The sequence below is a fragment of the Phragmites australis genome, chromosome 17 (assembly GCF_958298935.1).
Source record: "Phragmites australis chromosome 17, lpPhrAust1.1, whole genome shotgun sequence".
Lineage (NCBI taxonomy): Eukaryota > Viridiplantae > Streptophyta > Magnoliopsida > Poales > Poaceae > Phragmites > Phragmites australis.
The window spans coordinates 9,933,009-9,946,722 of record NC_084937.1 but is presented as its reverse complement, the minus strand read 5'-3'; the positions used below and the strand labels follow the sequence as shown (position 1 = coordinate 9,946,722).

Genomic DNA, 13,714 nt, shown 5'->3' with positions numbered 1-13,714 from the left:
GATTTTGAATTACTCGTATATTAGCCATGGACACAGGAAGAGGGATAACCAGTTAAAATCATATTTGCACAAGATAAACTCCTACATTACAAAATAACTCGCCTAAGGCATACACGATCCTAACTCCAACATTGCACAGGATAATTCTGCAATGGTAAAAGTGGAACATGAACCTAATTAAACAAATTCATATTATCGCAAATACTAGCAGCACACAACAATGGGAGGGGGGTGGGGGCAGAATCAAACTACACCCACTCTCCAGGAAGAATGGATCTTGAAGGGGTGAGAGGCATACTAAAAAAAGCCCAAATCAAGTATGGCAAATGGGCAAAGACAAAGAAACTACCGTATTGCACACTGATCTGGGAAATGGAAGGAACTAAAATATAGTCACACAACCAGAGGTTAGTTCAATTGAACCTAACTAAATTAGTAGAAACTCTAAATAATTTTGGAAAGAAAAATGAGAGAAGAGGAGAAAGATGCATTATCATCAGGAATGGGAGATGGAGGGCAATGGCGGAATCGACAGGATCGGATCAGAGGAGGCGGCGGCCTCGGCCTCAGCCTCGGTGGTGGTGGGCGATGGTGTGCCCTACGGATGACGAGAGTGCCGAGGAGGAGGGCAGCAATGGCGGAATTGATCGGACCGGATCAGAGAATTAGGATTTAGGGATTGCCTCGATCTGAATGAGTTGTATCTAATGGAACTACGCGGTTGCGTTGCCTCACCATCGCGTGCCTCCCTCCCTTACTGAAAGAGCACCTTAGCAAGAGATAACCAACAGGACAACGAAGCGGCACAGCCCGTGCAGTCGTGGTCCACCACCGAGTCTAAGGACTCGTAGTCACCGTCGAGTCTAAGGACCCGTAGTCACCGTCGAGGATTGCCTACTATGGCAAGAACATGGGCCACAAGCGCACACCACCAATGGACTCCACGGTAAAGTTGAGGCTCGCCAGCCTATGGCCATTGCCATCAGCAGGATGCAGGCAACCATGGAAGGGCGAGTGACTGACGGTGGTGAACACATGGGATTGTGGCACGAGGGAGGAGGGCGGCAACACTGTGGACGAGAGGTGACTTGGAGGGAAGGAATAGGACATGTGGTGGTTCAATTTGTGCTAGCCATTTCGTCGGAGGGATCATGCAAAACAGTTGTGGGACAGACGATAGTTCCGTTTTTTATTTTAGTTTTTTATTAGACAAGAGGTAGAGGTGAGAGGGGTAGACACGGATGGTGTAGGAATCATTATATATTTTTTAAATAATAGAGAGATAAATACTAAATAAAAATGGTGTCTTCAAAGAGGCACCACAAGCAAATAACGTCCATTAGCAGTTACACGATGTTGATCAATTCTCAACAAATATAAACTTCATCACATTGCTAGTACTGTAGTGCAAAAACACCAATCGTTTGTATGGCGCTCAGTCAGTAGATACGGTTTCGTTTGTATGACATGTAAATTATCCTGCCACCTAGATATGGTTTCGTTCATTCAGTTGATAGTCATGTGTTCATGTGCACTAGTATACTTGCAAATCGTGGGCTACTTCCTTGCGTGCATACAGGAGATGAGATCACGCAGGACAAGAAGACTCAGTACCACATCTAGAAACTTTACATGTCAGCATGCTGAATTGAAATTCTACCAAAGAAAAAAGATTCTCCAAACGAAAAGTACTTAACAGGGACCTAAATCTGGAATAAATATTAGCAATGAATTTTACAACAGACAGTTTTCTTCTGTATACATCTTGCAGCAATGTTTACATGACATCAGCTTGGTCACCATAAACGGGCATGGAATCATTATAGTTTGCTTGAGCATACAGCGCGTTCCTTCGTCCGCGGTTGTGCCCATCTGTTCCCACCAAAAGAAAGGGGCTTTGTCAAATGCTTGGCTGGACAAACAGCAGCAAGCTTGGGCATGTATTTAAAACTTTGGCCTCGTGGTGCTATCATGACAACCTCCTATGCTTATTGAACATGTATGTATTTATAAATTATGCTTGTATGGAACAAAAATTGTGATCATTAGAATATCAAAGAAGGGGGACACATGCATCCATGCAAGAGGACTGCCTGTATTTTTTATGGCAGAATAAATTTCTGTAAGTCATTCATTTTGTGTTACAAGAACTCTCCCTCCAGTGGAACACTGCAGCAGAAATACGGCATAATATATAGTACGCAGAACATATGGTGTACATCCAGGACATCTGAAACAGCTCCCCCTTGTTCGGGGGCAACCACCCTAAACTGGAAATAGGAATGAATGTTTTCTGCAGCAATAGCAAGTTCGATATATTAGTCAAGGAACAAATGAATTAGTATTTACCACTTTCACCATCTGATGCCTCAGCAAGCCTTGCTATTGCATCAATCAGCGACTGTTCTTGCTCCTGCAGGCATTGACAGTTAAGAAAAAATGATAACTTATTTATACGATAACTTTGTACATTCTGACATATATACCTTCAGTGCTTTCTTTGCCTTCTCCACTTCCAGTGGATCAGGATTGCTAACGCTAAAAACTTTCTCCACCTACATAAGCAGATGAGCAGATATAGTAAAAAAAAATTGCACAAGGTCTGTGCTAGTTATTTATAATCACAAATATTGGGAGAGCTAATAACTAACCTCTTTTACAAGGCTCTCAGTATGAAGGATATCAATGTCATCCGAACTTCTCTTCCCAACACCATTTTGGGGAGATGGCTTGGATATATTCTTTTGGAATCCTCTTCCTCTGCCTGGACCTGGCATGGGCCCACCACGGCTTGTTGACTTCCTACCCCCACTACTTGGAGCACCTAGGCTTCGCAGATATGTCACAGGGTCTATACCAGAGTCGTCCTCTTGCCATCTTATGTCTTCGGGTCCCATCTGTACTCAAGAGGAAAAAAGCAATTTTCAGTGCAATTCCATCAAACAGAAGATTTTCTGGACAGTAATAAATGCTTCTGAGCACAAACATTCATATACTGAAAGCACAGGCAAGATACAAACTAGGAAGCATATGAAAGTAGAAACATCCGGGACAGATCAATATGTTCTCTAGTAAAATGAAGCACATCTGCTTAATTTTGTTATATATGATTACAATGAGCATGAAATGGCTTGAATTAATACGTGTAATGATTTCTCAGATGCAGAGTTGATGTGTCTTATTATACAACTCTAAAATATACGGAATTCAATGAAACTGAATATAGCAACCACAACCAATCCAAACCACTTTTCAAGTACTACCCAATATCTTCCATGTTTAATATTTTGCCTCAGCACTAACAACACAGCACACCATCAGCAGCATATCAATAACATTACTGGAATCTCAACCAAGTCTGTTCAGATTAAGATTAAGAGTCAAGACTCCCATCTATTGCAGACATTGTTGATGTGAAAAGCTTCAATCAATATGTTTGACCACAATTTAACTAAAAAATATCCCAATCTGGATGTAGCAAAACGCTAGTAGCAATCTAAACACGAACCATATCAAATTAGCAAAATTTGGTAAACGGAACTTGGCAACCTTTGCCACTGACCAAATTAAACATAGCTTAAGAATATGTTTACAGTAAATTCTATTCTACTATCCAGCTTGTGTACTTCTCTTAATGTATCAGTTCCATTACCTATATTCATGAGCACATGGCCCTGCTAACAAAGATATGGATGTATGTGCTCATATGGTCAAGTTGGCAAATATCTTCTCACAGTTTAAGTTGTCTTAGTTCATGTTTAAACCTGGCGAGGCAAGCTAACATCTAAAAAGGTTTTTTTCTTTCTGAAAGCTAATCCTGCCAAACCAAGTCTTAATCTACATCTTGCTCATCCCATGTCACATTAACAAATCAAAAGAATACCAGAAAAGCAAAATATGAAATTGACAAGTGACTAGGATGTTCACATTAAAAATAAATAAAGATTGTGTACCTCTTTGAGATCAACCCATTCCCAGGTCTCGTTTGCCGTATTCATGTCATAAACCAGCGCATAAAGACCCTGCAATGAAATCCCTAAGAAAGAGCTGGGGGCTTGAATCAAAAGTAACTGTCATCCTGATCAAATAAAAAAACACACCGTTTCGGCATTATAATCAGATATAACTGCTTCATAGAAACTATTATCTTCAGGCCACCGACTCATGACTTTACGACCAATTAATGGGTCGACACTCTGTGCTTGAGAAAGTTCAGCAGGACCACCAGGAAAATTTCTATTCATATGTGGTCCTCTTCCGCTAGGACCTGCTGAAGATGGCATGGACTTGACTGCAGAGCCACCTGGTATCTTCTGACCCTGAAAGTGCATGCACTTCTGTCAGAAAAATTAAAAAAACTGGATACCTTTGAAGGAAAAAAGTCGTTGGAATTATCTACTCATGTTGTGGACGCATTTCTTGGAAGGAGTTATGTTCGAAAGAGAGGGAAAAAGGATGCAGCTTAGAGGTAAAATTTTTAATCGGGTTGTTAGTTTGCTTGCATGCAAATTAGAGATAAGACTTATCTGTTAATCGTAAGTTTGAGTTACCAAGGTTGTTAGCATCGGTTGTTAGGAGGTTGGCTATATAATGCCAGCCGCATAATCAATAAAGCAAGCAAGAATTAAACCCTAATTGCATCTTAGAGCCTCCATTGGAGGGTGAGTTGCCGAGTCTTCATTGCTGATCCATAAGCCATATCATCTGGTATCCAGAGCCATCTCCTTCTTGCAATCACCACTGCCTTCCCTGCCATCACCGATCCACTAGCCAAATCCCACCACACCCACCAATCATGGGATCACCGATCACCAAAGAGGCATTCGACTCTACCATCAACAACCTGCACAAAACCATGAGCGACCTCACCGCCTTTGTGAAGGACTCCAAGACGGTCGTCGATGCCTAGCTGAGCCACCTCAAAACTAGCAGCTCCACGCTTGACGTGGCTGTTAACCGGCTCCAGTCGTTGCGCTTGGAGAAGGCTCCGTCGTGAAGCCTGAAGATCATGGCCGTGACGAGAAGTCGGGCATCGGCGGCGTCCAAATCCAGCGTTCTACGCCAACGATCCACAAGCTTTGTTTCCCTGACTATGATGGAACTGAAGACCCGATCACATGTTTGCACCGCTACGAACAATTCTTCTGTGCCCAGGCAACACCGGACAACGAGAATGTTTGGATGGCATCTTACCATCTCCAAGGAGCGGCATAGTTGTGGTACTATCAACTAGAACGCAATCGGGGCGTGCCGACCTGGGATCAATTCGTTTAACATTCGCTTCAGGCCGCCAATCCGGAGTAATCCTTTCGGCGAACTCATCCGGATTCGATGCACAAGGTCAGTGGCTGAGTACCAAGAGTGCTTCTTGACGCTCTTGGCGCGGTGCCCAGATGTCTCCGAGCCAGAAACATATCACCGTCTTTACTGCAGGCCTACGCAATCAATCCACTGAAAACAGATGTCGAGCTCCAACGACCGACGACACTCGAGGATGCCATGAGCCTTGTCTAGGCCTATGAGCGTTGTCTGGAGGTCAAGGACGATGATCCACACACATCAGGCCGCCCGCCTCCGCCGGCTCGAACTGCTGCGCTCCGTGGCGTGTCCTCCGCTCTCACAACTGCATCCAAGACTACATCACAGACATCAACAACGTCTGCAGCGGCATCGACACCGTCGCACACGGCCGCACCTACCGCACTTGCTTTAGCCACCTCACTCAAGCTGAGATGGCTAATCGCCGTATGAAAGGGCTATGCTTCAATTGTCCCGAAAAGTTCTCCGAGGAACATTTACAACACTGCACCATGAAGGGCATCTATCTGCTAGAAGTTGATGAGAGCGCGGTGGTGGATGAAGGCTACACCAATGATGGCATGGAGATCTCTCTACGCAATGACCGACGTAAACATGGGCGAAACGATGCACCTCGAGGCAGTCATCGGCACCACCACTTTGCACTCGCTCGTCGATTCCGGCTCCACCCACTCCTTTCTGGCGGAAAGCACCGTGTTGTGCCTCAGCCTCAGGCCCACCGGCCAGCCAGGACTCAGCGTCAGCGTAGCTAATGGTGACCGTGTGCTGAGCGCGGGCATCTATGAAGGTGTTCGCGTTCGCATTGGCCAAGAGGAATTCAAAATCGACTTCTACATCATCCCACTTGACGGCTACAAAGTGGTTCTGGGCTGCCAATGGCTTCGCACCCTAGGGCCAATTTTGTGGGATTTTGAACGCCAGTTAAATGAATTTTGGCGCAACGACCACCGTGTCAAGTGGCACGGTATGGAGGCCAACACTTCGTTCCGTTCTCATGCCATGGACACCCGCGACGTGTTGGCCCTGCTACTGGCCAAGTTTGCGAACATCTTCGAGGAGCCACAAGGTCTTCCCCAACACGACGGTTCGATCATCACATCCACCTTCTGCCAGGATCTGCACCAGTGGCGGTACATCCGTATCTCTGCCCTCAGCTTCTCAAGGACAAAATTGAGAAGCAATGAAATGCCATGCTGCGCTAGGGCATCATCCGTCTAAGCACCTCTGCATTTTCTTCCCCGATGCTGCTAGTACGCAAGAAAGACAAGTCATGGCGGCTTTGTGCCGACTATCGCGCACTCAATGCCAAAACCGTGAGAGACAAAGTAATCGATCCCTGTTGTCGACGAACTCAAGGGTGCCCATTTCTTCTCCAAGATCGACCTCCGCAACAGGTACCACCAGGTGTTGATGCATCCATCAGACATTGAGAAGACAGCTTTCCGCACTCATCAAGGCCAATTTGAGTTCCTGATTATGTCATTTGGCCTTACTAATGCACCAGCGACCTTCCAAGCACTCATGAACGATGTTCTCAAACCTTTTATCTGTCGTTTCGACCTTGTTTTCTTTGATGATATTTTGATCTACAGCTCATCCTAGGCAGAGCATCTTCGGCACGTCCACGCCGTTTTTCAGCTCATGAGCAAGCACCAGCTAGTGCTCAAGCGTTCTAAGTGCTCGTTCAGAGAAACGTCGATCGGATACCTCGGCCACGTTATCTCGGGTAAGGGTGTTGCCATGAACCGAGCCAAAATTGAAGTGGTGCAAGCGTGGCCAACAACGACTTTAGTGCGTGCACTACGGGGTTTCCTTGGTTTAACCGGGTACTACCGCAAATTCATCAAGTCTTACGACACAGTGGCCGCTCCTTTGACGAAACTATTAAAGCAGGAGGCCTTCACTTGGTTGGCCGAGGCGGCAACGACCTTTGAAGCGCTTAAATGCGCACTCACAACCAGACCAGTGCTGCAGCTCCTGGACATCACCAAGTCGTTCATTGTCGATTGCGATGCGTCGGGCTCCGGCTTCGGCATTGTTCTTCATCAAGGACTCGGCCCCATCGCATTCTTCAGTAGGGCGATGGTGCCTCAACACGCCAAGTTGGCTGCCTATGAGTGTGAGCTCATTGGTTTGGTCAAGATAGTGCGGCATTGGAGGCCGTATCTTTAGGCTCGGCCATTCATCATCCGCACTAATCACTTCAGTTTTTAAAGTACGTCCACAACCAACGCATGTCCACTATTCCGCAACACACATGGTCAGCAAGCTCTTCAACTACGATTTTTCCGTTGAGTTTCGGCTGGGCAAGCAAAACGCGACGGCGGATGCTCTATTGCGTCGTGACGAAGACATCCTCTCCACCCATGCCATATCTTAGCCGGAATTCACGCTTCACTGATATCCACGCGGACTTAACCTACTTGCCAGAGCTAATGGCCAAGCGACAGGAGATTGAACAAGGGAGAGCCGGCGCAGCATGGTCGGTGGTCGATGGCTTTGTGCTGCACAATGGCTGGCTATTTCTCCCTGACTACTACCTTTGGCCCTTGATTCTGGAGACAGTGCATGGCGTAGGGCATGAGGGCATCCAGAAAACCTTGATCCGACTGCGACCCATACAACAACCGTCGTGTCTGTGACATTCATGGGTGCTCTGTTTGTCAACAGAATAAAACCAAGAACTTAAATTCGGCGGGTCTACTCAATCCACTAAATGTACCACGTGCAGTCTAGGAAGATAGCGCTGGATTTCGTCAGAGGTTTTCCAAAGGTCGGCGGCAAATCTGTGGTCCTCACCGTCGACAAATTTTCTACATACGCTCACTTCATCGCACTCAGCCACCTGTACACTGCAATGACGATCGCTCAAGCCTTCTTCGACAACATCGTTCGCCTTCATGGCATCCCTTTCTCCGTCGTCGATCGTGACCCTATTATGGTCCGAGCTCTTCAAACTGTCAGGTGTTCAGCTCCGAATTTCACCGCCAAACTGACGGGCAATCCGAGGTGACTAATTGAATTTTCGAAGTATATCTTCGCTGTCTCGCCAGTGATTGTCCCCGCAGTTGGCTTCGTTGGCTGCCATGGACCGAATTCTGCTACAACTCGTCCTATCAAATGGCACTACTGGTAACACCATTTGAGGTGGTCTACGACCACGCTCGTCCAGCTCTGAGTTCTTATAAGCCAGGCTTGGCTCGTGTCATAGTGGTGGACCGGCAATTGCAGTAGCGCGACCTCTTCTTGGTGGATATTCAAGAGCGCCTTCTCCAGGCACAGGACCACATGAATGAGGGCCATGACCACTCTCGCCGTGACCTTGAATTTGCGGTCGGCGATTGGGCATGGCTACGTCTGCAGCAACGCACCGCGAGTTCCATCACCATAAGGCCTACTCAAAGCTCGCACCACGCTACTACGGCCCGTTTCAGGTTGAGGAATGCATTGGTACAGGCTTACCGACTCCGTCTCCCAAGACGCGCATTCACAACGTATTCCACGTTGTCCTCCTGAAGAAGCATCATGACGATCCCCCAACCGCAGTCGTTCCTCTGTCGGACATTGTTCATGGCCGTGTTGTTCCAGCTCTAGCTTCCATCGTTCGGGCCCGCCTCAACCGTGGTACTTGGGAGCTGCTGGTGCGCTGGATCGGTCGGGCTCCTGCAGACGCCACTTGGGAGAAGCTAAACGAATTCATCACCAACTACCCTGACTTTCAGCTTGAGGACGAGCTGTTTCGCCAGGCGGGCAAAAATGTTGTGGACGCATTTGTTGGAAGGAGTTATGTTCGGAACAGAGGGAAAAGGAATGCAGCTTAGAGATAAAATTGTTAGTCAGATTGTTCGTTTGCTTGCATGCAAATTAGAGATAAGACTTATCTGTTAGTCGTAAGTTTGAGTTACCAAGGTTTTAGCATCGGTTGTTAGGAGGCTGGCTATATAATGCCAGCCGCATAATCAATAAAGCAAGCAAGAATTAGACCCTAATTGCATCTTAGAGCCTCCATTGGAGAGCGAGTTGCTGAGTCTTCATTGCTGATCCGTAAGCCATATCAACTCACTGGTTTTGTTTTTTTGCCTTTATGGCCTGGTGGAACTCCTTTTCTAGCTGTTGAAGACGATGGTTGTATTGGTGCAGCCAGCTGCTGTGAATGCATCGCAGGAGACGGTGCAGGTAAAGCAGGAACAGATTGAGATGTCTTTTGCCTCTTACGAGCAGATGTGGTAGGACTGGGCACAGGGTCATGTATTGGCTGAGGATTATTGGGCAAGGTTGCCTGAAGCCCACCCATTGATCTCCATTCCCTTGTATATCAAGAAAGGCAGAAATTCAAAATGCTGAAAAACAAGACAGAATTGTATATTACGATTACCAGCACAAAAAGACCATTCATATGCTACCTTATGCTGCGGATAATATCATCGTTGTTGACCCTGTTTAATAGCTCCCTGTGTGCTTTATCAGATACCCTTAGCTCCTTCCTAAGTTCGGTTATGAGACCTTCCTTCTCCTGAAAAGGGTAAAGTTGATATCAGGTCAACTTTGAGAAATAAATCTAAAATCATCAGACAAAAAATGAACGGTGAAATAGTTTAATGATCTCAACCCATGTAATAGCATCAGATTGGGCTTTAAATGCACGAAGAATTGAACAGTATGCTTCTTGCTCAAGATGATGAATTTGTGCTTCCATATCTGTCGGTGCCCTAACATATGAACTGGCAGGGACAATAGATCTTCCATTACCACTGACACGTCCACTGCCTCTCATACCCCTATTATTCGGATATGGTGGTGGAAGATCATCATCAGTTCCTGCAACCAACATAAAATTGAGGAAACAAAATTTACTGACGATATCAGCTTTAAAACAGAATTATCCATGCATTTGATGATTACAGAAATTATAGTTTCCAGAAATAGCTCACTTCAGTGTTCTTGAAAACAAGACAATACTATGATGATTGCCAAAATTATAATTATGTAGTTCATAACAAGCATATTTTATCACTTCTTGAAGGCAACTTTTCTCAAAATTATAATTATGTAGTTCATAACAAGCATATTTTATCACTTCTTGAAGGCAACTTTTCTCACTACTCATAATGAGACAGTAAAAGTGTACCACCAATCCCAGATAATAGGAAATTTGGCAATTTCTAATCCTCTATTCTGCGAGCGGAATAGAAATATGTAACCCATGCAATATTTTCATACTCGTTACAGCTGGTAGAAGCTAATCTATAACATCCCAAGATAAAAAATAGAATTTAATGAAACAAATCTGCAACATCATTCAAACCCTATAAGGGATACACATCCCCAACTACTTTCGGCGGTTTAAAAACTGAAATGGTTCACAACTTCCAAAAAACAAGTGGGACATCTGCATTATGAATCATATTGTATTATATATCTACATAAAATCAGTAAAACTAATCACAGTTTATCAGTTACCCGGAACAAATATAAAGTATAATACAGTTTCAACAAAACCAAAGAAGTTATTCACAGCTAGTGCAATATCCAAGGAATGATACTTGCAGCGATCAATTAAACAAATAGATAAGTTAGAGATCTCACAACCCACTCAAAGGTCGCAAAAGGGTGCAATTACTACCAATTGCCGAGACCTACAAAAGCCTGTATACTTTTTAACATCCCAGTTCAGCTCACAATAGAGACTGGCTACAGCTAACAATTACTGATAGGCAAAATCTATAGTGTTGAAAAAAGCAATAATATAATATAACAAGCCTGAGCAAACAAGACTGACAGTCAAAATCCAGTTGGCTTACACATACAAATACTTGCATAAACCAAATCATTTGGGAAAGGTTCAAAGGTAAAATCTCCTTACAAAAAGGAACTATTCTAAGCATATTGATAGATTGCTAATTACTATCACTGCTAAAATCTATTTGGCATTCATCGCCAGAAACCTTAAACTCTTGTACACCAGATACAATGAAATAAAGCATAGAAAGGAGAATCACAAACAAATTCCCACATCATATTGACTTACAGCAATCAACAACATCACAAGCAGACGCCATGTAATACCAGATTGGCAACCTCAGGTAGTTCACCAATGTTATTTGTCGTTCCTCTGTTACACTAGCTATATGAAAATAAGGTCACAGTGAGCACTGAGTGCTCCTTCCAGTTCAAAAATTCAGCTAAGGTTCAGGCCTTACTATTGGCACATGGCATTTCTGACCCTAAAAATTAAGTTATTACATACACCAAGGGACCACAATGATACTATACAGCATCATTCAGCTGCTAATCAAAAGACAATTAATCAATGGCACCTCAAAGATGATATTTTCCACAGCCCAAATACTAAACAGAATAACCTTATTAAATCAATATCAAAGAACCCAATTTACAAAAAAAATTATGATGTCCTCAGAAACATAATTTGAAAGGAATAGGAATTTCACCAACATATCAGCTGTAGACACTACACAGGGTGCATAGTCCACAAGATATGTTTCCCCAGAACCACAAGAGCATATTTTCATGTAAACTCCCTGCTCCGAAGAAGCTCCAACACCAATGTTTCACCATGAGATGCTGAATTCAATTGTGCAGAAACAAAGGTAACGACGCGAGGACGAGCCCAGCGATTCACTACCGTTCTCCAGTATGACTAGATGTTTCCTCAACAAAAGCCAAGCTACAAAAAATCCAACTCTTCAAAGAGAGATCATGAAAAATGGTAACAAAACACCCCAAATTCACTACAAAAAGAAAAAATTCGCCCGAGTCACCCACCCCCAAACGCACATGATTCGTGAGCAAGAATTCACAGTGGTACTCAACTACCCACTACCAGCTACCCTAGAATTGCACAAGATTCCTAAGCAAGATTCCACTTCTCCCACAAAAAATGGCGAGTTCACGAAAACCCTGACCCCAAAGCCTTCCTCTCGTCAGGCAAGCACAAACCCTAGCGCCCCCAACAGTCCCTCAAGACGCGGCCTCGCTCCCCCCCCCCCACCCCAGGCTCGTCTCGAAGCAATCTGCAGCAACGAGCAAGCAACTCAAGCTAGCAAAAAACCCTAGATAGGGCCAAGAGGCGGAGCCGAGCTCGCCCGCACTCACCGCTGCTGTCGGAGGGCCTGTAGTCCATGGGTCCTAGCACCACCAAAGGAGGCGAAGCGCGAGCTGGCACTGGCCGGACCTGAAACCACCCAAGAAACAAGGGTCAGTTCCTGCCGCCGCGCCGCAGCCGGAGCTGCTGGGCCGAAGCCGCCGCGCGCACTCACCTGGCGGCGTGCTCGGGGGCGGAATCGCGCGGCGAGGCGGCAGAATCCGGCGAGATTCGGAGGAGGAGGCCGAGGGGCCGAGGGAGAGCTAAGCAGCGGTGCCAGTGTCGGGCGCTTCTATTCGGGGAAGATGGAGAGAAAGGAAACGAGGACAAAAGGGTAAATTGATGGACTTGAAGCGGATTTTGTAAGCGCGGGTGAGAGCTGATGTGGTTCCGGTTGCCGCCGTACTGCATGTTTCACTTATCGTAATGCCCGAAACAAAAACGATATTGGAACTATCAAAAACAAAAAGAAGCCGTCGAAGTAACACCGATATTGATCGAGAATAGATAATTCAGAATAAAAACTTGGAATCATAGGTTTGACATTGCACACGTCACATAAATTTTTTTCTTTGATGGTCACTACTGCAAAATTTCAACAAACTATACAAGCGCTAATTGCTGAAGTTACTCGCGGCTAATTCATCAACCTAGGATCAAGTTAATTGCCACTTTCCCTCAGTCCTAATTCATCTACCTAGGATCGAGCTAATTGCCAATTGGTTTCACTTGGAAACAATGCTACATTTTTTCCTAGTAAAATTGGTACATGCATAGGTGTTGTTGTTAGGCTATGTACATAGACTCCTAAATCCTAATCAATACTATATCCTATCGGAGGAAGACTTCTCACGATTTTAGTAACCCAGGCACTGTAGCTACTATTCACTCTCCTATGCCACGTGGGCTTCCAAGCTGCGAGCCTAACTCTGGTTCTCCAAACTCTTTACGCTCACTACAGAACCAGTCCTGGTTCCCTAATCCAGGTTCCTATGTGTGGTCGATTGTACAATCCTGGCACTCATCGATGAGGGACCACAGCTCATCTAACCAAGGTACCAATAAACTATGCCCGTCGACGTCTATATGAGAAGCACAGCATCTTACCACGTTTCAAACTCCAATTGGCTATCATCGGATGAAAATAAACTCCAAGCTCCCAGGCCACCTGTTACTGTAGCTCAGCATAAAAATCTAAAACTCAAAGAAAAAATCTAAAACTCAAAAAAAATACGAATTTTTTTGTTAGGTTTGTATTATTATCATAGCTACTGTCCACCAATATATTATGTA

General features: G+C 45.0%; 1 protein-coding gene across 2 annotated transcripts; it reads right to left on the bottom strand.

The window, feature by feature from the left end:
* Nucleotides 1-1,618: 1,618 nt before the first annotated feature.
* Nucleotides 1,619-12,761, bottom strand: LOC133897169 (protein EMSY-LIKE 3-like). Of its 2 annotated transcripts, none has more exons than XM_062337783.1 (11): nucleotides 12,597-12,761; nucleotides 12,433-12,511; nucleotides 9,929-10,137; nucleotides 9,723-9,832; nucleotides 9,383-9,626; nucleotides 4,101-4,319; nucleotides 3,954-4,022; nucleotides 2,652-2,897; nucleotides 2,487-2,555; nucleotides 2,350-2,413; nucleotides 1,619-1,872 (listed from the first exon to the last, which is right to left on the bottom strand). In XM_062337783.1, exons 2-11 carry the CDS (start codon nucleotides 12,458-12,460, stop codon nucleotides 1,778-1,780), a joined length of 1,353 nt encoding a protein of 450 aa, XP_062193767.1. In that variant the 5' UTR covers nucleotides 12,461-12,511; nucleotides 12,597-12,761; the 3' UTR covers nucleotides 1,619-1,777. The 2 variants fall into 2 exon arrangements, with proteins under 2 accessions (XP_062193767.1, XP_062193769.1); XM_062337785.1 differs by lacking the exon at nucleotides 1,619-1,872 and adding an exon at nucleotides 2,076-2,270.
* Nucleotides 12,762-13,714: the final 953 nt, after the last annotated feature.

What these genes read in the sequence shown, in the direction of transcription:
- LOC133897169 (XM_062337783.1), bottom strand. Translation starts at nt 12,460, where the DNA reads ATGGACTACAGGCCCTCCGACAGCAGCG. An exon ending in AATCTGATGCTATTACATGG is followed by an intron (nt 9,833 to 9,928) that starts GTTGAGATCATT and finishes TACCCTTTTCAG; the next exon opens with GAGAAGGAAGGTCTCATAAC. An exon ending in GGCATCAGATGGTGAAAGTG is followed by an intron (nt 1,873 to 2,349) that starts GTAAATACTAAT and finishes TGGTGGGAACAG; the next exon opens with ATGGGCACAACCGCGGACGA.